The following is a 26,528-nucleotide window of genomic DNA, read 5'->3' on the forward strand; positions in this document are numbered from 1 at the left end:
ATGAATAAGGCACATGATATAAACACAACTTGGATGTGTATGTGTGTATGTGTTTGTGACTCCCAACATACTGGGTTGTAAGATTATTAATCCAGTTTAAGGGTCAGTTAGGTGGCACAGCGGTCTAACCCACTAGCCTATCACTGCTAAGATGTCGACTCTGGACTTCGAATCTCGGTTCTGCCATCAGCCAGACGGGTGCTTAAACAGATGATTGGTCTCTGCTGGCTGGTCAGTGCAGCCCACACAGAATCAGGAATCAATGTGTGACTCTCTGTATGCAACACTTATCCCTGTGTGAACCCACTCTGGCCAGGTAAAAAGAAGCTGTTGGCTACTGCATGTGTCAAAGAGGGTGTGTGTTAGGAACAGTCCTCCTCAGTCAGGTAGAGGTCTGCAGCAGTAGAGAGGATCAAACTGGGTAAATGGTTATATCTAGGGAAAGCATGAGGTACCTGACAGCCCTCCTTGGCCAGTTAGAGTGCTGAGCATGGAGTTAAGACTGAAAGTGATAAAAAAATATACTCATACCCTAAACATGTCATAGATGAGGTCCACCAGGCCCCAGAAGAGAAGCGGGGAGCGATAAACTGCATACTCCTTCACGGTTTTGTCTGTGAGCCTAAAACATAAAAAAAAAAGGTTATTTCAATCATGTTACAACAAAAATAAACTAATAAATAAGAACTAAGTTGAATTAATAATAAAATAAACATAAAAAAACATTTTTCAGTCAAATAAAGCATTGATAATATCATACAACAATTGCCCAAAATTCCCTTCACTTCATTTTCACCAACTACTTTATCCTGGTCAGAGTCACAGCAGGTCTGGTTTCACCTAGAAACACTGGGTTCACAGCAGGAATACCCTGGACAGGGCACCAATCCTGTCTGTGTAGACACTGGCTGGTTGATAGCTAGGGTGGGCCAGACGTCCGGTTTTAGGTCGGACAGTCCGGTTTTTCAGCTACCAGTCCTCCGCCCACGCAACGCTAGGACGGACACTTAAAAATCCTCCTTTTGGAGTGAACTGGTTTCATTTTTGATCAATATTATCTGTCATTGGCTCAGGTACATGTCAAAACAAATGCTTTGTATTTCATTGGTTTAACAGCCTCATTTGACTGCTTATAGTGCTACCACTGGCCAATCGCAGAAGGTCCGGCCTCTAAATGATAGTCTGTGATTGGGTGGTTGAATTTCGCCCGCCCGCTCTGTTCTGTGAACACCGCTACCTGAGTCAAGTAATCAGCTCTCATGCTCAGGAACGCTGTGAAAATGCCAAAAACTTTTGGAGGCAGCGAGGAACAGACTTAAATATGAAAAGTAGACAACATTTAGTGAGTAAAACAGTAATTTGTTATTAGTTATTAGCTATTATTAGTTATTATTTTTATTAGTAATTAAGAATTCTTGCTTAAATTGATCAAAAACTTTTTAACTGAGTTATGGTTTCATTCTGTGTTGCAGTATCATGTCCCCCTGTTCCTAATATGACGTCCTCCTTTTGGGTGTAATGTCCTCCTTTTTGTGACTATGAATGTGGCCACCCCATTTTGGTAGCATTGCTGAGATTTAAACCCAGATCTTAGCGGTAGTGGGCTAGCATAATAGACAGCTATGCCACCGAAGCCTCTCCTTTATCAAAATGCTAATGCGGTCTGACTACTAAGCCTAGCCTAATTTAATCAAAGCCCTATTAAAGCCTACCAACATGTCTGAATTTACAGCAGGGCTGTTATTAATTGTTCAGATTTAATGCAAGATGACTAACGAGCCCTATTTTACGCTTAGTCTTGTTTTTCCTCTTACTTGTTGGCGCCCCCTGGCGAGACCTTCCGTGCGTGTGCGGTGACGAGCAGCCTGCGCAAGATGTCGACGCGTGTGGTCCTCCAGCGCTCAGGAGGGAGGATGTGCATAGCCAGTACGGTGAAGTAGTGCGGCCCATCGACCTCATACGAGCTCTCCACCCACTTGTCGCACGGCTGTTCCAGGAAGCCCTGCAGGTTCTTCTCCTCCCGTGATGTGGCCCTTGTGCTGGAACCCAACAAAGCCAGACGGTTATTTAAAAAGCAAGCGATGCGGCTGAAGAACCGGGATCAAAGGGTTACGTACGTGTTGAGGACGTAGAGGACCGTGTGGATGATGTAGGGGATGAGGTGGATGTTGCTCTCACGGCCTCCTCCTCCTGTGTCCACGCTGAAGGATTGCTCCATGGCGAAGCGCAGGAACAGCAGCTTGGTGTCGTGGATGTTGAGCTGGTACGTTGGCTCCCTCTGCCCTGTGCATTCTTGCAGATATGTGTTGTGTCTGTGAACGAGAACAATTGCATTAGCCATTCGAATAGACTAAGAAAAATAATCTGTTATTTTTTCTATTTTATTTATGCATTTTCTCCCATTTTAGCGTAGTCAATTAATCTTCCGCTGCTGGGGGATCCCTGACAGCAGTAGAGGTGGGTATATTGCTGCTCACGCCCCCTCCTACCCACGCGCAGCCCTAAGCTGAACCTTTTTTCACCCATGCACTCTGCACAGGCACCTCTCTATCTGCCAATCAGGGTCCTTACACAGCGTTTGAAGACCCCACCCACATAGTCCGGTCATCCCGCCCTAGCAGAACCGTATCTGCTGCAGTCACCGATGGCAACTTCGAGTTTCAAACCGAGGAGTTAAGAATCTCGGCATTGGTGTGCTAGCAGAATATCCCACTATGCCACCTGGGTGCCTACTGATGCACTTTGAGGGTATACAATCACTGACTGTAGCCTAACAGCTGCTTTGCATACTTTGCCCTCCCACACACTCCATTTTCCAACAAGTTCAAATCAAGCATCAACTGTTTAAAATGAATGTGAATGAGCTTTATAACTGACAGCATTAATTGAACAATGACTTATTTGTTGGTTATTGGTTAACCTGCACACGCACGCACACACACACACACACACAGTTAAATGTTCCTAATCAAAGTAGGCCCTCAGGTGGTGCTTATTTTAGTGCTATATTAAACCCTAAATGGAATACAAAATATGACAATAAGGGTATAAATGGACTATACAGCAGAAAGACCCACAGAACTGAATTCAACTGGTAAACACAATGATCAACAGGCTTATAAAAGCTTATTATAAACTCATTTCCACAACCTTTGATCGAAAGTCCAGAGCTAAAAAAATATTCATAAAATTGTCAACCCACCTTGCCAGACAAGTAGCAAAGGCTGATTCAGGTACGTGTGGCCCCCACACAGGCAAGAGCCCATTGCACTTGGTGTTGGCGTTCTGCAGAGCGGCACTTTCCCACTCCTCACGCCCTCGAGCAAGCCTGATTGAAAAAGCACAGATGAATAATCAAGCTTCAATTATTCCACTAAGCAGTGATATTCAGAACCACATTGAAAAGTACACCTACCGGACAGCAGCGAGGTGACAGTCGTAATGAACTATGTTAAAGTGCGAAACAGTGCTGTAGCCCTGCTGCTTGCGAGGTTTGTTCTCAAACTCTTCCAGAGCCACGCGCTTTGTAAACGTGTAGATCCCCAGGACCTTTGTGGGCTGTGTGGAGAAACCTTAGGTTTGAGTCATGATGAACGAATAAAACACCTTGAATCTACGCAGTAGAAAAATGTAAGCAGCGATACCTGGAACTTGTAACCTTCTCGGCAGATGCAGCATGTCAGCCCAGGCTCCTCTATAAGCTCCTCCATCTGCTTCAACAGTGACGTCTTTGTCACCACCTGTCCCTTCTCATTGGTCTGGAATGAAACGTTTAATAAAAGGCGACATAACAGTAAATCTGCTTTCATGTGGATTATATACAAATAAGCCAAAACATTAGGACCACTGGTCTAAATCTGCTGTAGAGTCAGCTCTGACCCTGCTCAGGCATTAACTCCACAAGTCGTCTCAAGTAGTTCTGTGGTATCTGGTACCAGGATATTACCATTATGTCCTTTAACTTCTCTACTTTGCCGTCCACATCATTATGTGGAAAACAGCATTCTTGGGGTCAGTCAACCTCCTTCCATTGCTCTGATGCCCAGTTCTGATGCGTGTGTGTTCATTGTAGGTGCTTTCAAAGGTATATATGAGTTGGGTGAGCACTTTAGTTGGCCTGTGACTATACAGCCCATATACCAAAGGGTTGGATGTGCATAATCTGCTATTTGAGCCACAATAGTCCTTCTGTTGGTCTGTACCAGACGACATGGCCTTCAAAGTCCTTAGGCATTAATGAATCATGGCTGGCTAACACCCTCCTTGGATCACTGTCAGTGGGTATTCACCATGGCTGCCTTCAAGCACCCTTGGTCTTCTACCCAGTCATTATGCCAAAGTGATCTGGCCCATACCAAATTCACTTAAGTCTTTATGTCATCCCATATCTCATGCAGTCAACCCATGTACTGCAAGGTGTACCTAATGTTATGGTTCATTGATCTCTGTATAGATGTGTACTGAATGTTTACTGTATTGCTGTATGTTTTCAGACTTACAGTCATGCCCAATGTGCCCAGAGCTTTCTGCCTCATTGCCATGGCCATCCGCTTTTTCTCTGCTCGTGTCTCCCTTCTAGCTGCATCAATCTTCAGGTTCACGTCTGCATGCTCCCTCAAAGCTTCCAGAAGGTTCTCAGCCAAAGTGCCTATGCCTTCATCACTGGACACCTGCTCCAACTTGTGCAAATTGCTAATAGAGTCTGTTCCTATGAGCATCTAAACAGGACAGGAGAAAAGAACCAGTAAGATGTCATACAAAGCAACAACTACAGTACATTATTAGTCTGTAAACACTGAAAGAGCCAAAAGATTATTTAATTTTTCTTTCTGTTGGCTGCTACCATATTAAGGCGGTTCTATTCTGGCCCACATACCTGATTTGGTCCAGTTTTTAGGCCGGATGCCTTTCCTGACGTATCCCACCCTATACAACTGCACCCCCTAGATCCTCTCAATGCCCTCTGCTAATCATTTACCACTAGTGCAGTTGTGCAGCCAGCAGAAGTCACATTTGCTGCAGCATTGAAAAACCACATTCACCTCCTTCAATAAGGCACAGCCAATTGTGCCTGATAGACACCCAGACAGGGCAATAGCACTGCTCAGATTCTAATTCCAGAGGTGGGGTAGTACAAAATCGAGTGAGCACCATGCCCCCTTCCACATGTTTTTAATTACTATTAATCATCTCTAATTGAAAATGGACATGTGCAGTACCTGTGTAGGAGGATGCTGGGTTGCCAGACCACGCAGAAGTCTGAGGATAAAGGGAAGGGCTGGCCGGGCAAGGAACTTCTTCCACACATCTGCATCCAAACTACAGAACGAAACCCAGCATGGTTAGAAAGAGCAACACAAACAAAGCAGTACGTTCAGCAGCAGTACAGAAAACCAGGTCATACTTTTTGGCGCTTGGGATATGTTTTTTCATGTAGTCCAGAGCACTCTGAGTGATGCCCTTCTGAAGGATTAGATCCTTGAGCTGATGACCATTACTGTTATTCTTGATCCCTGCTGCAATTTTACAGAAACAGTCTAGGAAAACTTTATCATCTGCATTGTGCTCCTCATCATACCTAAAACAAACAAGGAAACACAATCAGTCAAAGTTCACTTCACTGTAGCATTTCCGTTTGTACAGAAAATTTAAGTTCATACTTATCAAAGCTGCAACAAGGTTTGAAGCGCTCCACCAAGATGTGCATTTTCTCCAGCTCTCCGAAGGACAGGTAGGGAATGATGCGTAGAAGACCCTGCAGGACACTGGGGTTGGAGCGCACAAAAGTAGTGTTGATCTGATCCAGCAGCATCACCAGCTGATCCTTATCTCCCGTCAGCAGCAGGTTACTCTGCACGATAGGGAGTGATTATTAAATCAACAATCAGTTCAGCAGAGTGCAATTGTACATACACGTCAGCATAAAGATGGACAAGACAGGTCGAGACCTTGCAAACTTTTGATGTTTACTGGTCAGTTTATAGTAAGTAGAAGATTGCATAATACAGGGTAGTGTGCAAATGAAGTGATCCGACTATCACATGGTATTTAAGTCACAGAGAGACTTGAGTATTGGTGGTTTAAGAAAAGGTTGGATTGCTATTAACTGCAGTCCCAGTCTCCACATTTCCCAGCATACAAGTCGCCATGTCACATGTTCTCACAATGTTTTGCTAGATTCAAGGTTGACTTTAACGGATTTAAGTTTTGTGACTTAATTTGTCTCCTTGGTGGCGCAAAGCACCTCAAAGCACATCCAATGAGATGAACTGTTTGATATGATGTGGTAAAAGCAACCCAAGCAGTACAAACAACGCTAAACATGAACAACGCTTAACGTGATTTATTGTACCAGTTGTAGCCTAGTGTTTAATGTACTGGACTAGTAATCAAAGGTCACTGGTTCGAACCACACTACTGCCAGGATGCCACTGTTGGGCCCTTGAGGCAAGGCCCTTAACCCTCAATTCAATGGACAATATACTGCACAGTGCTTTAAGTTGCTTTGGATAAAAGCGTCTGCTAAATGACGAAAATGTAAATGTACAGTGTATCACAAAAGTGAGTACACCCCTCACATTTCTGCAAATATTTCATTATATATTTTTATGGGACAACACTATAGACATGAAACTTGAATATAACTTAGAGTAGTCAGCGTACAGCTTGTATAGCAGTGTAGATTTACTGTCTTCTGAAAATAACTCAACACACAGCCATTAATGTCTAAATAGCTGGCAACATAAGTGAGTACACCCCACAGTGAACATGTCCAAATTGTGCCCAAATGTGTCGTTGTCCCTCCCCGGTGTCATGTGTCAAGGTCCCAGGTGTAAATGGGGAGCAGGGCTGTTACATTTGGTGTTTTGGGTACAATTCTCTCATACTGGCCACTGGATATTCAACATGGCACCTCATGGCAAAGAACTCTCTGAGGATGTGAGAAATAGAATTGTTGCTCTCCACAAAGATGGCCTGGGCTATAAGAAGATTGCTAACACCCTGAAACTGAGCTACAGCATGGTGGCCAAGGTCATACAGCGGTTTTCCAGGACAGGTTCCACTCGGAACAGGCTTCGCCAGGGTCGACCAAAGAAGTTGAGTCCACGTGTTCGGCGTCATATCCAGAGGTTGGCTTTAAAAGATAAGACACATGAGTGCTGCCAGCATTGCTGCAGAGGTTGAAGACGTGGGAGGTCAGCCTGTCAGTGCTCAGACCATACGCCGCACACTGCATCAACTCGGTCTGCATGGTCGTCATCCCAGAAGGAAGCTGACGCACAAGAAAGCCAGCAAACAGTTTGCTGAAGACAAGCAGTCCAAGAACATGGCTTACTGGAATGCCCTGTGGTCTGACGAGACCAAGATAAACTTGTTTGGCTCAGATGGTGTCCAGCATGTGTGGCGGCGCCCTGGTGAGAAGTACCAAGACAACTGTATCTTGCCTACAGTCAAGCATGGTGGTGGTAGCATCATGGTCTTGGGCTGCATGAGTGTTGCTGGCACTGGGGAGCTGCAGTTCATTGAGGGAAACATGAATTCCAACATGTACTGTGACATTCTGAAACAGAGCATGATCCCCTCCCTTCGAAAACTGGGCCTCATGGCAGTTTTCCAACAGGATAACGACCCCAAACACAACCTCCAAGATGACAACTGCCTTGCTGAGGAAGCTGAAGGTAAAGGTGATGGACTAAACCCAATTGAGCACCTGTGGCGCATCCTCAAGTGGAAGGTGGAGGAGTTCAAGGTGTCTAACATCCACCAGCTCTGTGATGTCATCATGGAGGAGTGGAAGAGGATTCCAGTAGCAACCTGTGCAGCTCTGGTGAATTCCATGCCCAGGAGGGTTAAGGCAGTGCTGGATAATAATGGTGGTCACACAAAATATTGACACTTTGGGCACAATTTGGACATGTTCACTGTGGGGTGTACTCACTTATGTTGCCAGCCATTTAGACATTAATGGCTGTGTGTTGAGTTATTTTCAGAAGACAGTAAATCTACACTGCTATACAAGCTGTACACTGACTACTCTAAGTTATATCCAAGTTTTATTTCTATAGTGTTGTCCCATGAAAAGATATAATAAAATATTTGCAGAAATGTGAGGGGTGTACTCACTTTTGTGATACACTGTATTAAAAAGAGCGAGGAATTTATGAGCGGTAATAATTATTAGAGGTTAAGTGTTCCTATGTCGTTCTTTTAATACATTAAACCACGTTAAGCTCTCGGAAAAGCTGACTGCCACAATTTCTCAGCACACTAAGCTTTAAAAGTAAAACAGTAAAAAAATACAGCTAAAATAGATGTATGTGGGTGCTTTCATAGTGTGTTTGACGGTTATTCCTCACAAATGCACATTCATCTCATATTCGCACTTTGATGACATTTTACCGCACCGCTCAAGCCAAGCCCAAAACGCTTCTCATGTGAATGTGCCCTAATAGCCTGAGGTCTTCAGCCAACACTATTAAACACTAAATTACCCAAATCAATTGTGTGCCATTTCTGGGATACGTCACATTGGCTTCTAAATGACCAATCAATCTACATCTGACTGATTACCTTATCCTCAGACAGAGTTTCAGCATTGGCCTCATCTAGAATGATCTCCATGATGCTGAGGACCTGCTCTGCTATAGATGCCCCACCGCTATCCTTGCTCTCCTGCTCTGCGACCAGTGCCTGATGAATACAAACAATGCATGATTAAACATTTGCCTGAAACCTGCGAACACCTCTTGAAATACGCAAGTGCACCGATTGAGTGTCACCTACCAGGTTCAAAGTGCCGAGCATAACATTCAGCGTGTTCATTTCCGGTTTGACCAGCTGCTGTCTATTGATCTTTACTTTGACACAGTAGCTAAACAGCTTCAGCAGGACCTAAAGAAAGTGCACAGGTTTCCAGCGTTACTACCGGCCATTTTGTCAGCATGAATTATCAGGCATATTAATATCAGAAAAATGCACATTTTAACAGGTAAATTACTTACTGTAAGTAGATGTCTGCCCTGTTTAAAGTCCTTGATTCCAGACAGTCTGTTGAGCATGCAGTCCAGCCCTCCACACTGAGCCATGACTCCAGCCATTTTATACACCTCTTCGTCATCCTCCTCTTCATCTGTGCGAATGAAAACAAAATATACCAGGTCAAAAGCCACATCCATTGCTAATAAATTAGATGTTTAGAATTCTCAGGGCACACTTCGGGGTCCTTTCCTGTTTCAGCATGACAGTGCCCCAAATGACAGAGGTCCATGAAGACTGAAACTCTCTCAGTGGCCAGGTTTTGGAATAGGATGTTCAAGCTGAATGAGCTCTTCAGCACACCTTTGTATAATATAAAATATAATATACTGTATAATGGCCATATAGATCAGTTTCTAAAGTTTACATACCTGTAGTAGAGTCCAAAGACTCAATAAATTCCTCTGTAGCATCACCTAGAAGCCCTCTCATACGATAGATGATTCGCATTGGTTCACCCTTATGGGAAGAAACATTTAATAACAGAGTAATATTATTAAATAATACTACAATGCACAAAGAACATGGTAAAATGTGTTATACAGTATATCCTACCTCGTTGGTTGGGCACCAGACTTTCTTGTAAACCTCAGCCACAGACAGGTCCAGACTAATGATCTTGTTGTTCACAAGCAGCTAAAGGAACAAAACCATATAAATGCATTATACAACAGGTGCCAGCAACAAAAAAAGCTGCTAATTGCTTAGCCAAGACTATAAATCGTGCTAATAGTGGTTTGATGTCTATTTGTTACTAGAAGTAGCAGCCAATCAGAACCCCATTTAAAGCATTACATTAGGGATGTTAAACTAGAGAGGTGCATTTCCTGAAAAAAATGCGAGTGTGATTGCAGCTTAGCAGTGGTAGGCTTCCGAATACTTTTGGTTATGCAGGTGGTGGTGTTCAAATACTTTTTTGGTCATGCATGCAGAAGTTTAGTAGATCAACCTGCCTTTCTAAAAATGAATGGAAGTGAATGGTGCAAAATTGGGTATACAAAAAGGCTTGGTGGTTGAACAGGTGCTAGTACCAAACAGCTGTATACGCCGCTCAGGTGGCGCAGCGGTAAAAACACATGCTGGAACCAGAGCTGGGATCTCGAATACATCGTATCGAATCCCGACTCTGCCTACCGTCTAAGGCTGAGTGGCCACATAAACAACGATTGGCCTCTTGTTCAGATATGGGCAGGACTAAGCCGGATGGGGTCTCTCTCCCATGAGTGGGGCAATTACGACCCCTGGAGGCTGATTGATGACGCCTGCACAGAGACGAGAACAGAGGCTCTCAGGGTGTGTCCTCGCCGTACACCACGCTGAGCTGCACTGCACTCGTCAAAGTGCAGGTGATAAGATACATACGGCATGCTGCCCACGTGTCGGAGGGGGCGTGGTGGCATTGGTGGAGAGGAAGCCTGACTCAATCGGGCAATTGGACGCAATAAAAAGCAAGACGGCAAGACGGACGATTTGAAGCTGGAATGGCATCGATATATTAAAAATTCGAAAAGTGAACGGTCCAAAAAATGGGTATAAAAACAGGCGTGGCAGATGAACGGGTGCGTGTATCCAAAAGCTATATACAAGCCGTGGTGTCATCAACAGGACAGAGGATTTAGAGTTGGAACAAGGTCGATATCTCAAAAATTGCCTACCGCAATCACACTAATAACATTTGCATGTTCAGGAGCAGAAATAAGGACAACCAATCAATAACCAAAGTGTACTAACTAGCCTTGACCTAAGCATAAAGCAGTGCAGGATGGGTTACGATACTAAATCGATACTGTAATCACTTGTTACATTCCAAAATTAGGAAAGTGTCTGAAAGACTGGACTGGTCTAATCAAATTAACAGGCTAGTCACTATCCTTATCGGTATGTTTCTATGTAAACTGTATCAATGCTTAATTAGAAGCATAATAATCAGAACAATATTTGTTTAATCCTAAAAATGATTCATAATCATGACAAGCTTCCTGTGTGCATGACATACCTCCATCCCACTGTCATCCTCCAACAGTGCAACCAGATCACAATCTTGGCAGATCTTGTTCTTGATGTCCCTCATGAGAGGACCGATGCCAGGTTCATTACTGCTGTACGGGTTGCCTGGCATGCGGCCCTGCAGAAAGTCCTCCTGCTGAGGATCCTTCTCCAATGTCACAAAGAACTCGGTTACCTCGTTCTCCTCCTACAAAATAGCAAAATATCACAGAAAAAAAGACATATAAGCATGTAAGCAGGAGCTGGGTGTTTTCTCCTAAAAAGAAGCACAAGATTTCCTTACAGGGTAGATTATGCTGCAAAGTCTCTCAAAGATGAAGACAGGGGTGCGGTAATCATCCAGGTTGTAGCGTTTCGCCGTCTCGATGCACACTGCCATGAACGCCTTCGTTTCAGTCTCCGTTCCTGAAAATACACAATATTAATTAAGCCTCTGCGAACAAAACAACCTTATTCAGTGAAGCAAAGAGAGTGAGGTGATGTACCTGTTGTCATGTCTTCCAGCATCTCCAGAAGCATATCCTGAGTCTCGTCGATTAATTTGGTTCTTTGAACCACCAGTTTCCTCAGACACAGGTATCCGTTCAGTACAGTGCCTACCAGCCGGCTCTTAAAATGCCTTTTAATTGACTCCACTTCCACAAAGGAGGACAGAAGGCCTACAGAAAGGAGAATTTTAGTTCCAGTATTAATCCACTGTCAAGTCACATTATTATGACCACTTCTTACTTTCGACGGCTGTGGCAGTGTTATGGTCTGGGGAATGTTTTGTGGCATTCTCTGGGCCCGTGCATCCATGTGGAAGGCACTCTCAACTGATTTGGGTAGGAATCCATCCTTGCAGATCACATACACCCATACATGCCGATCATCTTTCCTGGGGCGAATGGGATCTTCCAGCAAGACAATGCGACATATCACACGTCTAGAACTGCCAGAGTATGACCAAGACTTCCAAGTACTACCCTGACCCCCTAATTCCCAAGACTTGAACCCAAATGAGCATCTGTGGGACCACCTTGATCGTTGTGTTCGCTCTATGGATCCTCCCCCACACACCCTCCAGCGATTGTGGGATGCACTGCAGTTAGCATGGCTCCAGGTACCCGTGAGAACCTACCAGGACCTACGTCTAGCTGCTGTCCGTGCTGCCCACGCCCACCGCGGTAAGTAATAGCTGGTGGTCATAATAATGCGATGATAATTGACAGTGTATGCTGGGTGTTTTCTTTTTCTTACCAGTGAGACTCTTGAGGGCATATCCTTGCTGCAGGTCTGTGCTCAGTGTTGCTTCTTCTAATGCTAGGAGATGGGCAATTTCCTGAATCGAGAAATTAAAAAAAGGGTTATGGAAATGGAAATAACTAATAACTATATAAAAAGTGCAAAAACACATTTCCAAATGAAGTGGGGCCTTTTGTAAAATGCTAATAAAACACAAGAATCTATGATTTGTTCATTCCCTTTAAGCTTTATTAGCATGACATGTTTGGGTTAAAGTTTGAATTTGATTCCTGCAACATACCCAAAAAAATCAAGACAGAGGCATGTTCACCACCATGTCATCACCTATTATTTCCTAATTAATTTAATAGTTTGGGAACTGAGGATACTAAGTGTTGTTGTTTTGTATTGCTTTTCATGATGCAGCGTATGTTCTAAATAGGAGACAGATCTGGACTGAAACCTGAAGCTTTTAATACAGTTACCTTTGTGATAAGGTTGCCAATATAGGGCAGAACTCCACGAGCAGCCAGGTACACCTTCCAGTGAGCAGGTTTAATAAGCTTCTGGTAGAGAGCCAGGTACTCGGCAGCACATTCTCCAGCAACACTCAGCTCGTCCAGGTAACTAAGCAACAAGAAGGTTTACAACCATTAAATGCTGCTAAACGTTAAACTATTTATAAGATGGTTTGTTATAGAAAATGTGTTTACAGACTGTATGCAATATGCTTTCTCTACCTGGTGAGAAGGTCCAGGACCTGCTGTTTGCGACTGGGAATGGTAGTCAGGGCTTCAACGATGGTGCAGGCAGCTTGCCTTGCTGCCTGAGTAGCCGGCGTAAAAAGCACCTGGGGAAAAAAAATATATTGCTTAAAATAAGGGTTTTGATAAACCCCTGCGCCTGAACAACAATAGATTTTCTAGAGCATGGTTTTTCAAACCCTGAGTCAGGATCCTTGGGTGGGTCACAGTATAAACTAATAATAATTAAATAAACAAATTATAACAGGCACATGAAAATTGAACTTGTACACAAACGCCCCCTTGTGGAGGCTTTGCACTACATATTGTAAACCACAGTGAGATCAGATTGCCACCATTTTCATTAATTAAATATATATTTTGCTTTGATTTTGATGTGTTGATGAATTTGATATGTTTCGATTTGTTGCCTGGGTTGCCAGAAATCATGGACAAAATGTGGGTCTATTGATCTAGAGATTGGATACAGAAGTACAGAGATCCTTTACCTGTCTCAGCCAGTTGTTGTGACCCAGTTTGAGCAGGCGAGGGAACAAGCCCTCTGATTTCGCCCTCATGAACTGCTTCCACTTCCACACATACTTCTCCATCAGGTACTGTCTCCTGAGCTCAGCCTTATTTGAAGGCTTAGAGACAGAATCTTGGCCTGGATGAGACACAAGCACACAATAAATGATCGTCATACACCACGTCATAGACACGTCAAAGCGGCACTGAGAACTTTTAGGCTAAATAAAGAACACTCACATCTAGCAGGAAGGCACTTTTTCCAGGCTTCATATGATGCCTTGGGATCCTTTTTGAGCCAGAGCTGGGCCTGAGCGTGAATCTCATTGCAATATGGCTTAACTGTGGTTAAGGATTCAACAGCAGCGTCCTGCAATATAGAAAAAGCATTAGACGATACAACACTGGACTAAAACAGTTCCTTACTATTGTTACAGGTGTGGCACTGTACCTTGTTTTTCTTGCTAGTGGGTGCAGGGGGTTTGATAAGTTTCTGTAAGATTCTTAGGCACATCAGTGTAATGTTCTCCACCACTACTGGGGTCTTTATATTGACAGCCATCAGGAAGAGACTCAGGGCTGAACACAGCACAATAAGAGATTGTTACTGGTTAATCAATGAAATAGAAGCATTGAGACACTTTAAAACACGGCTATGTTGAGAGTAATTTTATAATAGGAAAGAAAGCACTCACCACAACGTAGTCTGAGCTCCCAGCAACCTCCTTCTTTTGCTATGGAGTCAGTGAGAAGAAGCATTTCATACTGCAGGCTGCTGACCTACGAAGCAAGAACACAAACCCTTGGAATAAGCTGGGCGCAAACGACAAATGTGGCCAATTTAAGCCCTTGTTTACGTCGCTTTTACTCATGAAAAGACAAGATCTAGGGCATAGGAGAATTGCAGAGTGAATGAAGCACTAATATAAGGTTAATCAAATATGAAATTAACAGATTTCTATCATAGAACCATGAAATTATATAATTTAAACATTGCAGAATTACTCCACAGAATTAATAAAATTCCTACCAGGTCGGGGTTTGCCCAGTGCCCCTTCAAAGCGGCCGACACCTTGACTATGATCAGGTCGTTCATCTGCTGAGTGGCCTCTGGGTGATCTCTGTAAATTAAGTAATCAATACAAACTGACATTAAAAGGGCACTACTTTATATACAGTATATATCCATAAAAAAACATGTGCAAACATCTTTATTATACCTCGTTAGCAGGCAGATGAGCTGCCGCACCTCTTCCCTCATAGCACCAGTTCCACGGCGGAGGTTGTGTTCGAACAGCTCTCGAATGAGGTTTTGGTGTACCAGGATCTGCCTGATGGCGGTGTTGGTGGCCAGCGCACGCAGCAGAGTGATGCAGTGACCCGTGACCGCAGACGCGCAGCCGTAGCACTTGGTGGAGGATGTGTGTCCGCAGCCGAGCACAGACAGGGCTCTGTACTGACTGGCTGTGAAGGTGGGTTGGGTGGTGGTGCGTGAGGACTTGGTAGCTGCCTCTCGTTGCTGCAGGTCGTACTCCAGCAGCTCTTTACGAGACGCAAGCACTTTCTGCACGGGGTGGAACATAAAGCATTAGAGACCACTCGTTTTCATGTTGTTAGCATAGTTGATATTTTGAATTTAGAAAGGTGGGAAGCTTTTCGGTTATGCTAAAAAAAGCGATAATTACAATAAAGTACGATGACTTTGTTTTACCTGTATGATCTTAGAGAGCTCATCAAATGAGGTTTTGCAGTCTCCACTGTATTCCTGTGCCAGCTGCTGAATGTACCTGTTCACACTAGCAGTAGATGTTCCCAGGCCTGCTCCTGCACCAGTGTCGTCCTGATAATGAGTACACAGTACGCAGAATACATATAAAAAAAAAGTGTGACTGCGCTTCTGAAGCACTTTATTAAACGTCACATCTCAACTCCAGCCCTGCCACACATGTGGGTGGCAGCCCCAGGGTTACTAAAGATGTGGCTATAACAAATTGGAGCAACGTAAATTAAATAAATAAATAATTACACTTTTAATGTGCAAGGGGAACATATTACTAACCTGTGGCTTTTCTGGTGCTGCCTCATTCACCTTTGACAGCAGACTCTCCAGCTGAGGCCGATGGCCCATGAGCTGATGATAAACACGGTCAGCTTTATCCAGAAGAGTGTTGATGTTGGTTACAGCCTGCACAAAAGATGCAAGACAGATTAGTATAGTGGTACTACAGTAATCCCTCGCTATATCGAGCTTCGACTTTCGCAGCTTCACTCTATCGCGGATTTTATATGCAAGCATGTCTAAATATAAATCGCAGATTTTTCGCTGGTTCGCAGATTTCTGTAGACAAGCAGTCTTTTTATTTCTGATACATGCTTCCTCAGTTGGTTTGCCCAGTTAATTTCATACACGGAACGCTATTGGCGGATGGCTGAGAAGCTACCCAATCAGAGCACGCGGTTAAGTATCCTGGGTGCTGATTGGTTCAGCGAAGGAGAGAAGCATTAGATTCCGCTTTATGCTCTATAACTGTGCGGGAAATGTTTATAAGAGTTTGGGAGGGTTTATAAGGGCTTAAAATATATAAAAATAACCATATAAACACATGGTTTTTACTTCGCGGATTTTCAACTTTCGCGGGGGGGTTCTGGAACGCAACCCCCGCGATCGAGGAGGGATTGCTGTACAGTTTTGTTTAATATTTAAATACAAATGCTTTTCTGTTTAAGTACAATTGTAAGGACTCTTTAAATGAGTTTGCAAACAGAACTGACGCATGCACACTGAGGGTGGGTGTGATACAATTCAGCAGTCCAAACTCTCACTCTGACTACACATATTTAAAAAAGTAGATACTGGGTTTGCATTTTAGATAACAGTCCCACTTTCCTCTATTTATTTATGTATATTGCTGCTCACATCTCCTCTGACCCTTGAGTAGTCCTACTGGACCCCTTTTTTTCAGCCATGCTTTTAGCACAGGCGCCTCTATTTGCTAACCAGGGTCCTTGCGCAACTTTAAAGACCACACCCACTTAGTCCAGTCATCCCACACAGTGGCCAATTTGTGTCTGCTGCATGCACTGCCAATTGTGCCCGCTAGATGGCGTCCAGCCAACCGGTGGCAGAGCAGAGATTCTAACCGAGAACTCTTACTTTTACTAATCCTGAAATCATTTGCCGTGGCATTGCAGCACTTTATTAAGGTGTAATGCACCATTTGAATGAAGCAGGAAAGTTTCATGAACCCAGCATTAGCCATTAAACGGTGCCTCTGGAGCCGAGTGGTGAAGGGCCTTGCTCAAGGACCCAACTGTGGCTGCACAACACAGCCAAGATTCAAATCCACAACCTTCCTTTGATAGCCCAAAGCCCTACCCACTAGGCCACTACTGTCCCTATAACCTGGTGTGAAATATATTTAAACTACATTTAAATGAACACAAAAAATGTTGGTGACCTTAAACTTTAGACAATAGATTTTAAAATATATATTTTATATCGGACACCAGCAAAAGATGGTCTTCCTAAATAATGCACCACTTACCTTTTTCCTGTCTTCCTCATTCTCAATAGGATCCACAGCACAGCAAGGTTTTGCATAGAGCATGAAGTCAAAACGAGCATATTTACAGAAACCACAGGCGTTACACAGGAAGGGGTCTTTCTCATCGTAATTAATAGACCTAGTAAGAAATAACATGAACGGAATGATGAAAAGAACAAAAAGAGTGTACATTTTAATTTCTACCCCTGTGCATAGTAGTATGCTTCCATACCGGCACTTGTGACACTGATAGACGTTCTCTCCACAGTTGCCACACACTCCCGGGTTGGCGGGGACAGAGGCACTGCAGCGTGGGCACTGCAGGGTCTCCGTTGACGCTTGGTAGTTCTCATAGAAGTCGGAGAATTCAATCATTAAATTGGAGGCCACGATGGGAAGGGGCAGGTCAATCTTGACTTCTGTCTGACCGGGTGTTAACTGCACTCTCTTGGCTTTGTGCCAGCGAGCAGGTCTAAATTAAATTCGAATAAACAGTGTGATTAAAACAGTTATTTATACAAATTGATTAACAGCAAGAAAAAATCTGAGACAAGCAAGCTTACTTATTTTTCAGCTCCACAATCGCCTGAACGGTCCTGTTGTTGTAGTACAGATTGATGGTACGCACCATCTTGGTCCTCTTGAGGTCGCTTATCTTGACAGTGACTTTGCTGATGGTGTGGCTGCCAATCAGTTTAACAACTTGCTGCGTGGTAGTATATCGAGTGTCCACTTTGATCGAAGACAGTTTGATGTTCTGACCGAATAAAGCACAGTCAATAATGAATAAACACAGACGGATATCATGCTGCACTTTAGAATGGAATCAAGTAAGACGCTGCTGACTTACAGAGAACGGCACTTCGGGATTGTTGCACACTAAGCAGGGATCGCTTTCAAGGTAAAAGCCATCAAATTCCACCAGTCCAGACAGGGTACTGTAAGTGGAACAAGCATTTATTGTAGTCATTTGAGGACATTAACAGTAATTGGTAATGATGGGGCAATATGCTCTTAGTACTTACTTGTAAATGTTTGAGTTGGGATGATTGGTGAGTATGTGGTTTTGTGTCCTCAAAATCTCAACAGCTTTCTGTGAGTATTCCTTCAGCTGTAAGCAGAGCAAATAATGACCATTATGCACCCAGAAAGCATCTTATTAGTTACATCACTCTAGTATAAGCTACAATTACCACAGACATAAACTTATATGTATGGGTATGCAATAACTGACTCTAGCATGTGTTGCTTTGTACACTTTGGCAATACCACCGCATTCCCAAGACCACTTTTGATCAGAAGTTGTTTGGGTGGTGGATTATTAACTGCACTGCAATTATACTAGCATGGTAATCACATGGTAGGGTGAGTTCCAATATGAGCATATGAGTCCATTGATTGGACGTAATGGTGCCTGTAGAGTTAAAGACTTGAGCTATTTCTCTTTTGATCAGTGGACACTTTCTTTGTTTATATTTTCTTTATGCATTTTTCCCCTTTTTCTCCCTCCGACACGTGGGCAGCAGCCTAATGCATTCTGTCACCTACACATTGACGAGTGAAGTGCAGATCAGCACTGTGTACAGACACTCTGACAGGACTCTTTTCCCGTCTCCGTGCAGGCGCCATCAATCAGCCAGCAGAGGTCATAGTTGCATGAGTTATAAGAGAGTCCCTATTCGGCTTTAATATCCCACCCCTATCCGAATAACAGGCCAATCGTAGTTCATGTGGCCGCTCAGCCCAGTTGGCAGGCAGAGCTGAGACTTGATACGATGTGTGTTTTTACCACTGTGCCACCTGAGCGGCGATCAATGGACACTTTCTGATCACATGGCTAAACAGTAAGAGAAACACTGAGGTGTTTAAAAATCCCAACGATCCACCACTCAAATAACAGCCAGTTAGTTGGGGTCTTATGGTGGTGACAAAGAGTACAGAGCAAGAGATGGGCTGAAGTCAGTAAGTTCACCTGTATGATTACTATGTAGCTTATAGAATAATTATAAACCTTATTATAAAGCTTCCACACCTTTCTTTCTGTTTGAGGGGTCTTGAGGGAGAAATAACCCAGCAGGTCGACAAACTGGGCAGCTTTCCGACCATACGCAGGAAGCTCAGGCCAAATGGCCCAGGTCAGGTCCAACAGCATTTCCTGGTGGGATTTGGTGGAGTTCCTGGACAGAAAACAGTTGCCCTGACTTGAACATGTGCTTAACGAGGAAAACATCAGGTGAAATGCTAAATAATGTGGGATTGTCCTGTACCTGTAGATGTGCAATGCCAAACAGTGGGCTTGCCAGCGCACAGAGGAAGAGTTGGACTCCAACAAAAAGCAGCGCAGGAACTGAATCAAAGTCTCTTTGTCTGCAAATTTGTTGAGCTGACTGACCAGAGCAGTGCACAGCTGGTCCTCCTGACTGCCTGCTCCATCCCCTGTCCCAAAACAAAGGATAAACACATACAACAGTTGAACATCACCCAATCATTGATAAACAGTCCTTCAAAAGCATACAGAACTGGATTTGGGGAAATAGTGTCACCTTCTTTCTCTTTCTCCTTGTCCTCCTTTTTGCTCTTCTTGCTGGACGACTTGCTCTGGGAGGACTGGGAGGCCCCGGCGCCTGTAGAAGAGCCTCCGGAATTGAAGGCAGCCATGACTTTGCTACCACACAGCGCACAGGAGAGCAGTTGCAGGAGCACTGGAGATACGCCTTCATCCACCAGGAAACTCACTTGCAGTAGGAAGTACAACACCGCTGGCAAGAGACACTGGACGTTAGGACTGGAGCGTTACCGAAACGGCACACCAAAATGTACAGGTTCAAAGTGTATTAAAGACATCGTAATTAATGAGATCCCGCTGCTGGGGATCCCGATTGTATTAGAGTAAGGTATATTTGCCTGCCCCACACCCCCTTTGACACGTGCAAAGCCCCTCAACCCCTTTTTATTTGCCTGTTTTTCAGGGGATTCTCACGAGGCTAGATATCGTGCATTGAGAGACACGAGCTGCTAACCAGGGTCCTTGCACAGCTTTTGAAGACCCCACCTACTTATTAGTCTGGTCTTTTCCCACTCAACAGACTGATGGCAAATTTTGTCTGATGCAGGCATTGCCTCTCCGAACTGGAGAGTTGTGAATCCCAGCTCTGGTGCGCTAGGGGTATATCCCACTGCGCCACCTGGGTGCCCCCTAAAATCAGATGCATTTTAGCTTATCTGAGTACATTCCAAGTCAACAGGTTAAAAAGGTTTGAGACTAAGGGTGTGTTCGAAAACCTAGAGAGCTGCCTTGCTGTCTACATAGGCAGATGCCTTAGCAGAGAGGATTCTAATAAGTCAATGACTTGTAAGGGATGTTATTCAAACGCGCTACTTAGACAGAGATTCCATCGGGTTTCGCGTTTAGCATTTAGCATCTTGCCATTAAAACCAATGGATTGAGGTAGCACAGCACGCTAACATGACAATATAACGTCTTCCTTCATGTACCGATAAAGGTCACATTTCCTGACAAGCCCGAACTTGCAAATAAAAACACTCGGTACAAGTTTATACAAGTTAAAAATCACTAATATTTTATTTACGTTTGAAAATAACTCCATTTGTTTGTCCGCACCGTCAGCCATGTTTATTTTTCTGTGAGAGAAGAGCACCCGACCCGCAATGAATGCTGGGATTGCCTTGATCACTAAGGACGCTTCCGATGCTCACTCGTTCTTGAGTCAAAATAACTGAAATATTAAGATACCTCAAAAGTGTGGATTTTAAGGCATCTAGGATTTCGAACAGCCTCCTTCTCGGGAGCGCGCACAGGATGACGTAAAATGCTGCCTATGTAGACAGCACACTAGCTTTTCGAACACACTCTAAATGTTTGCCTGTATGCAACATAAGCCGTCGACAGACTAAATACTAAAAATTAAGGTAAATACGTCTTCAATAGACACAAACAAACTTACAATCATCTTTGACACAAAACTTCTGCCAGTTGATAGTTCTCTGGGTTGCTATTTCAGCACATGCTTTCAGGTGCTCCATCTAAAAACAAAAAAAACAAAAACAAGAGTCAACTCCAGCACCCTTTCCCAAATGGCAACCACAAACATGTGAACAAGTTCTCCTCAGGACCGTAATGACTCACCAGACTGATAAGTGTGTCATACTGCAGCGCAGAGCCTGACGTTGCCGTGACGATGCCTCCCCTGAGGAAGATGCCCTGCTCCTCCAGAAGCTTCTTTATGCTGCGTACGTGGGAGTCTAGCGTATGGAGGTCTCTGAGCTGGCGATACTTTTCCTTTGAACCGCAAATAAAGAGCAGCAGCTTTCTCACCTGCCTTCTTACAAACGGCGTCTGTTGGATCATCAGGTACTATAGGTGGTGCATGGGACAAACACAAAAAAAATAAATCCCTGTACAAAACCAAGTATAAATTCCTGTATTTGTACAGGCTGGGGATAAAAAAAAAAAAAAAAAAAAAAAAAAGTCACCTCAGAGAGGAAGTAAAACCAGGAGTGATCAAAGATGGGGGGTGGAATGCGAGGGTTGGTGTCGGCGATCTTCTTGATCTGATAGGGCAGCCGTAGGACCATTTCGGTCAGGAGTTGAGAGTACGCTTCGAACACGTCAGCGGCGTGACCCTGAAAAAGCCGTACAAATCGCTCGAAGGTCAGTGAATTATCAAGCAAATATTACAGTTTTACACTGGCATGGGTGTCATTTCTGTTACCTTGACATACTGGCGCAGAAAGAAGGGGCTCATGTCGGGAGGAGAGGACGAGGTGTGGGGTTTGAGGAGCTGACTGGCAGCTGTTGGCTCTTCCTCCCCTTGCTGCGTCTTCCAGAAGTCTAGCAGAGACTTGAGCACATGGAGACAGTAGTCTATGGCACCCAGACTGAGCAGGGCAGTAGCTGTTGCGTTGGAGATGAGCGAGGAGGACTGCACAGGAAATACACAAAACATCAAGGTGCAATTATGTTAATTACTCTAGTGGCCCCAATGCCATATTTACAATCCTCGCCACTGGGTGCCGCTCTTGGTCTCCAACAACTAACCATTGGTTTTCATCCAACAGTGGAAGCTTTAAACAGAAAAAAACATGCCAGGCTCCTCATATTCAGGTGGCAGTGGTAGCTCAGTGGTACTGGACTAGTGATCAGGAAGTTGCTTGTTCAAGTACCACCACCACAAAGTTGCAACTGCTGGGCACCTGAGCAAGGCTCTGAACCCTCAATTTCTTGCACTGTAATCAGTTACAATGGCAGGTTGCTTTGCTCTGCTCTGCTCAGACCTGCTAGGATTGGCCTTCTCTATCTTGAAGATGGCAGGTTGTTTTAATTCTTGTCATTTCAAAGTCCCCATGCATACTACAATACTCTGTAGTCAGGGCTTACACAAAGCTTCTCCCAACTGCTCAGCTGGTGCACCAGTCAGTGACTGGGACGGCAGTACACAGTGGCAGATAAGGAAAAAACCCTATCCAACCTCCCTTCCACAGACATGGACAATTCTGTCTGCTAAACACCTGGCCAATACAGATCTCAGACCTGGGCATCAATACCAATGCCAGAGCTCCAGAGTTTATCTGAGATCAGACCATGACCACTGCCACTCAATGGTCTCAGTATGGTCTGATTTAACCAGACTGTTTAAGTGTTGTAAACTGCCCAATGTGGAAGACATGGTTGTGGAAGTTCTATGATCCTATATTACCTCAGAAGATGACTTGGAGCCAGACTTTGTGCGTGACATAAAGACACTGAGGAGCCTCATGATGACCAGGTGCACTTCATTTACTGGGCTGCGCTCATTCTTCTTTGAGACATCCTGAAGAGAAAAAAGAAAGTTCCCACATAAGAGCATGTCTACGTTGAAAATACTGGATGTGTTACCATGGATACCACTCTGACCTTCTTGTGCATGCCGAGCTCGCCGATGAGCTGAGCCAGCAAGTCATCCAGGGCCCCTTTGTCCTTTTCATCTTCTCCATCTAGGTCAGCCGTCAGCATGAGGATCACCTGCATGTATGGGATGGCACGAACTCCGCCCACACTGTGCAGCTGGGGCAGGTGCTGCAGGAGCCGCTCCAGCAGCATCAAACGTACCATGTGGAGCCTAGAGTGAGAGCGTAAGTGAGTATGTAACGATCCAGCTCGAACACCATGACTATTAATGCTGTGGGAGTTAAAAAACTGACCTATTGCTGGTGTGAATGTCTCCCTCATTCTCTGCCTCTCCCTCAGAGCCGTCTCCCTCCTGCTGGGCAGTGGTGGTGCTGATGGCTCCAGTGCTGGAACTCACGCTGCCCGGTCCGGCATGGTGGCCCTCCACCACCGTGTCCCCATAGGCACTGCTGCGCCCAGACACTGCAGCACAAAAACACCAAGTCAACACGAGGTTCAGCTACTACTAGACACACTATGCATCCATGTCGTATACGCACTTGAGAGCGAGCCCTCACCGTTGTGTTCTCCAGCCACCGAGTCGATGGCACTGCCTCCGCTCTCTGAGCCTACACTGCCACCATGCTCGGCGGGAGAGGTGCGCAGCGTGGAGCCGTCGGTGGCCGCTGTGCTCCCCTCGTCATCCGAGGCTGGGGCTGAAAGTATAACCAGAGCTGTTACAGGAAAAAAACAGCAGACTTTGCAAAGGGTCTTTCTAAAGGTACACAGCAATATTTAAAACACACAAAGATGAAAATGTACATGCAAATGGGGGGAAAAATGACAGCTTTACGTTATTAAATGATAATGTTCTTATTAGCACTGTAACTTACAGTAACAAAAAGTGTTTAAGTCCTAAGTTAAATGACAAAAATATTCGTTTTGGACAATAAATTGGTGTTTATAATGTGCAAAAATTTATTATTAAATCAAAACATGAAATAATGTAGACAGGAATATGAAGGTACAGCAGTGATAGAATACTACCTGTTAGAAGCATAGCTGTGTAGATGTGGCTGAAGTTACCTGATGCTGTAGTGTCTGATAAGGTGCCTGCATCCAGAGAAGAGGAGCTGGGGGCCTGACCAGAAAGACCCAGACTCTGTAAGCCCAGAGCACTGCTGCTGCTACCTGCACCATAGTAACAAACAATTCTTCAGAAAAAGAAATTCTGCTGCAGAGACACAAATGTGGCACACACAGCATTCCCACTATGTATTACTAATTTTAGGGACAGTGGTAGCCTAGTGGGTAGAGCTTTGGGCTATCATTTGAAAGGTTGAGAGTATGGATCCTAGCTTTTCCATGCAGCCACTGTTGGGTCCTCGAGTAAGGGCCTTAACCCTCTCGGCTCGAGGGGCGCCGCACATTGGCTGACCCTGCTCTCTGACCCCAGCTTCCAAACAAGCTGGGATATGCGTCGTACCGTACACAGGTATCTGTATATATGAGTTAATAATAAAGGAATATTCGACTCTATTCTATTCTGCTGATGACTGAGTACTCTCTCTGGGTTAGGTAACGCTAAGCTTCATGTGACTCCCACCACCACCAGAGATCGGACATCACAGTGTCACTGGGAGGACACCGCGTCAAACCATGCCTCCCATCCCTGACATTCAAACTTGCAAGCTAGAACATTCTGCAGTGATGCACCCCCTAAAATGGGCGAGGGTGGTGGTGTTATTTTTTTACCCCCATTTGGCAGCACCTCGGCTGAACCTACGATATACATTTTCGGCATTTAGCAGATGCTTTTTATCCAAAGCAACTTACAGTTGAGACAGTATACAATCTACGCAATTGAGGGTCTTGCTCAAGGGCCCAACAGTGGCAACCTGGCAGTGGTGAGGTTTGAACTGGCAACTTTCTGATTACTGGTCCAGTACTGTCCAGTTGTAGCCTAGTGTTTGATCTAAAATATTAGGATACTGAGAATCAAACCTTGCTGATCCTGTTGAAGACTGAGCGCAATGGCCAGTTCCACCATGGTCTCATCATCAGCATCCGGAGGAATGTCCAGCATGGGAGGGAAGCCCTCAGCTCCGGCCAACAGAGCCTCCAGTGGAGAAGGGTTTCCATTGTTCACATTCTCTGCCGTCTCCAGAACCATGGACTCGGACTGCACAACACAGGCACGGTACAATGTAAAGCTTTATACATAACAACGGCCTTGAGTCAATAGCGATCACCGGACTCACATGACTGAGAAAGCAAGATGATTGGACGAGACTCACCACCATCTCAAAATCTCCATGGTCCACCTCGTTTTGTTCTTGACTTTCCTGCCTGCCACCTTCTCCCCCGGTCATACCGGAGGGCTGCATTTTGTCATCGGCATCATCGTCGTCGTCATCGTCTTTATCACCTAAGAGGTTGGCAGAAAATGCTCAATGTAAGAATGTAGCACTTTAAGGCATTGATGTATATTTTTACCAAAAAATGTATTTTTTTCTTTCAGCACATACCCATTGGAGTGTTGGAGCGTGGTGGAGAGGGTAGGGTCACATGTCTGCGCTTGTTCCTAGGTCGAAGTACTCTTATTAGGGCCTGCTTGCAAGCAAAGCTCACAGAGGTGTCCTGTAATAACGGAACATTTAAACAAAACATTACAAGTGCATCAGCAAAAAGTCTGAATTTAAAATCGAATACTAGTCTCACAGAACTAGAGCTACAAGCCATATCAGTAAAATACCAACAGTATCTTTACATGTTCTCCCAATCTAGTAGTTTCCAATTCCCTAATTGTTACACCTCTACCCCTTATACCACCCCTGTCCTGACCGAGAAGAGTCACAGACTATCACGTGCCCCCTTTTTTCCACAATTTTCTCCCTAAACTAGTCGTGTCCAATTACTCTGATTGCATTATGCCTCCCCTCTACCGATGCTAACCTCCATTCCTGACTGAGGAGAGCCGCAACTGAGACATGCCCCCTCCGACATATGTGCAGTACCAACTGCATCTTTTCACCCGCACGAGGTGAGTTCATATGTGGATCAGCATTGTGTACAGAGAGTCACACCCTGATCCCATTATCCCCCATCTCTGTGCAGGCACCATCAATCAACCAGAAATCGTAATTGCATTAGTTAAAGGGAATCTACTCCGGCACCCTCCCTGCGAACAAGTCAACTATTGTTAGCTTAGGTGCCCCGTCGACCAGGTGGCAGAGCTGAGATTCGAAGCGACGAGATCGCTGCACCGCCTGAGCGCCCTGAACTTATTCTCAGTAACCTATCTGAAACATTTGCCCCAGGTTCTATTCTCATCAGACATTTGGCCTTTATTATACATTAACCGAATGGCAGATCTTACAGGGCAAAGAAGCATCTGCATGTAGATTTTGGAAGCCACGTTGATGTAGTCCAGCTCACAAGTGCAGTACCCATGAATTATGTCCACCAGTGCATTTACTGTGGCTTCAATATGAGTCAGACCTGAAAAAAAGGGGGAAAAAATGAGTAAAAATGTGCTGATCTGTGAACATGAGTGTG

General features: G+C 44.6%; 1 protein-coding gene across 6 annotated transcripts in view; it reads right to left on the reverse strand.

The window, feature by feature from the left end:
* ubr4 (ubiquitin protein ligase E3 component n-recognin 4) overlaps nucleotides 1–26,528 on the reverse strand; it is a 59,176-nt gene that overhangs the window by 2,612 nt on the left and 30,036 nt on the right. For 4 of the 6 annotated variants that reach the window (XM_063015582.1, XM_063015580.1, XM_063015581.1 and 1 more), the window contains 50 exons: nucleotides 26,350–26,471; nucleotides 25,499–25,610; nucleotides 25,268–25,398; nucleotides 24,975–25,152; nucleotides 24,057–24,161; nucleotides 23,549–23,686; nucleotides 23,285–23,453; nucleotides 22,998–23,202; nucleotides 22,801–22,914; nucleotides 21,817–22,026; nucleotides 21,578–21,727; nucleotides 21,231–21,458; nucleotides 21,049–21,127; nucleotides 19,627–19,842; nucleotides 19,351–19,519; nucleotides 19,116–19,260; nucleotides 18,109–18,194; nucleotides 17,934–18,021; nucleotides 17,647–17,840; nucleotides 17,316–17,555; nucleotides 17,084–17,222; nucleotides 15,598–15,723; nucleotides 15,250–15,378; nucleotides 14,759–15,102; nucleotides 14,569–14,659; nucleotides 14,234–14,318; nucleotides 13,990–14,117; nucleotides 13,779–13,908; nucleotides 13,520–13,677; nucleotides 13,008–13,117; nucleotides 12,753–12,894; nucleotides 12,283–12,364; nucleotides 11,529–11,702; nucleotides 11,327–11,448; nucleotides 11,033–11,230; nucleotides 9,592–9,672; nucleotides 9,408–9,495; nucleotides 9,003–9,130; nucleotides 8,785–8,892; nucleotides 8,572–8,691; nucleotides 5,661–5,851; nucleotides 5,405–5,578; nucleotides 5,220–5,319; nucleotides 4,500–4,718; nucleotides 3,645–3,758; nucleotides 3,416–3,558; nucleotides 3,203–3,328; nucleotides 2,118–2,312; nucleotides 1,815–2,039; nucleotides 532–622 (listed from right to left, as the gene is read on the reverse strand). In XM_063015582.1, coding sequence (XP_062871652.1) covers nucleotides 532–622; nucleotides 1,815–2,039; nucleotides 2,118–2,312; nucleotides 3,203–3,328; nucleotides 3,416–3,558; nucleotides 3,645–3,758; nucleotides 4,500–4,718; nucleotides 5,220–5,319; nucleotides 5,405–5,578; nucleotides 5,661–5,851; nucleotides 8,572–8,691; nucleotides 8,785–8,892; nucleotides 9,003–9,130; nucleotides 9,408–9,495; nucleotides 9,592–9,672; nucleotides 11,033–11,230; nucleotides 11,327–11,448; nucleotides 11,529–11,702; nucleotides 12,283–12,364; nucleotides 12,753–12,894; nucleotides 13,008–13,117; nucleotides 13,520–13,677; nucleotides 13,779–13,908; nucleotides 13,990–14,117; nucleotides 14,234–14,318; nucleotides 14,569–14,659; nucleotides 14,759–15,102; nucleotides 15,250–15,378; nucleotides 15,598–15,723; nucleotides 17,084–17,222; nucleotides 17,316–17,555; nucleotides 17,647–17,840; nucleotides 17,934–18,021; nucleotides 18,109–18,194; nucleotides 19,116–19,260; nucleotides 19,351–19,519; nucleotides 19,627–19,842; nucleotides 21,049–21,127; nucleotides 21,231–21,458; nucleotides 21,578–21,727; nucleotides 21,817–22,026; nucleotides 22,801–22,914; nucleotides 22,998–23,202; nucleotides 23,285–23,453; nucleotides 23,549–23,686; nucleotides 24,057–24,161; nucleotides 24,975–25,152; nucleotides 25,268–25,398; nucleotides 25,499–25,610; nucleotides 26,350–26,471 — 7,340 coding nt within the window. The remainder of the gene's footprint in view (nucleotides 1–531; nucleotides 623–1,814; nucleotides 2,040–2,117; nucleotides 2,313–3,202; nucleotides 3,329–3,415; nucleotides 3,559–3,644; nucleotides 3,759–4,499; nucleotides 4,719–5,219; nucleotides 5,320–5,404; nucleotides 5,579–5,660; nucleotides 5,852–8,571; nucleotides 8,692–8,784; nucleotides 8,893–9,002; nucleotides 9,131–9,407; nucleotides 9,496–9,591; nucleotides 9,673–11,032; nucleotides 11,231–11,326; nucleotides 11,449–11,528; nucleotides 11,703–12,282; nucleotides 12,365–12,752; nucleotides 12,895–13,007; nucleotides 13,118–13,519; nucleotides 13,678–13,778; nucleotides 13,909–13,989; nucleotides 14,118–14,233; nucleotides 14,319–14,568; nucleotides 14,660–14,758; nucleotides 15,103–15,249; nucleotides 15,379–15,597; nucleotides 15,724–17,083; nucleotides 17,223–17,315; nucleotides 17,556–17,646; nucleotides 17,841–17,933; nucleotides 18,022–18,108; nucleotides 18,195–19,115; nucleotides 19,261–19,350; nucleotides 19,520–19,626; nucleotides 19,843–21,048; nucleotides 21,128–21,230; nucleotides 21,459–21,577; nucleotides 21,728–21,816; nucleotides 22,027–22,800; nucleotides 22,915–22,997; nucleotides 23,203–23,284; nucleotides 23,454–23,548; nucleotides 23,687–24,056; nucleotides 24,162–24,974; nucleotides 25,153–25,267; nucleotides 25,399–25,498; nucleotides 25,611–26,349; nucleotides 26,472–26,528) is intronic. The other 2 variants (XM_063015577.1, XM_063015578.1) reach the window with 2 other exon arrangements.

Source organism: Trichomycterus rosablanca, chromosome 19, assembly GCF_030014385.1.
Source record: "Trichomycterus rosablanca isolate fTriRos1 chromosome 19, fTriRos1.hap1, whole genome shotgun sequence".
Lineage (NCBI taxonomy): Eukaryota > Metazoa > Chordata > Actinopteri > Siluriformes > Trichomycteridae > Trichomycterus > Trichomycterus rosablanca.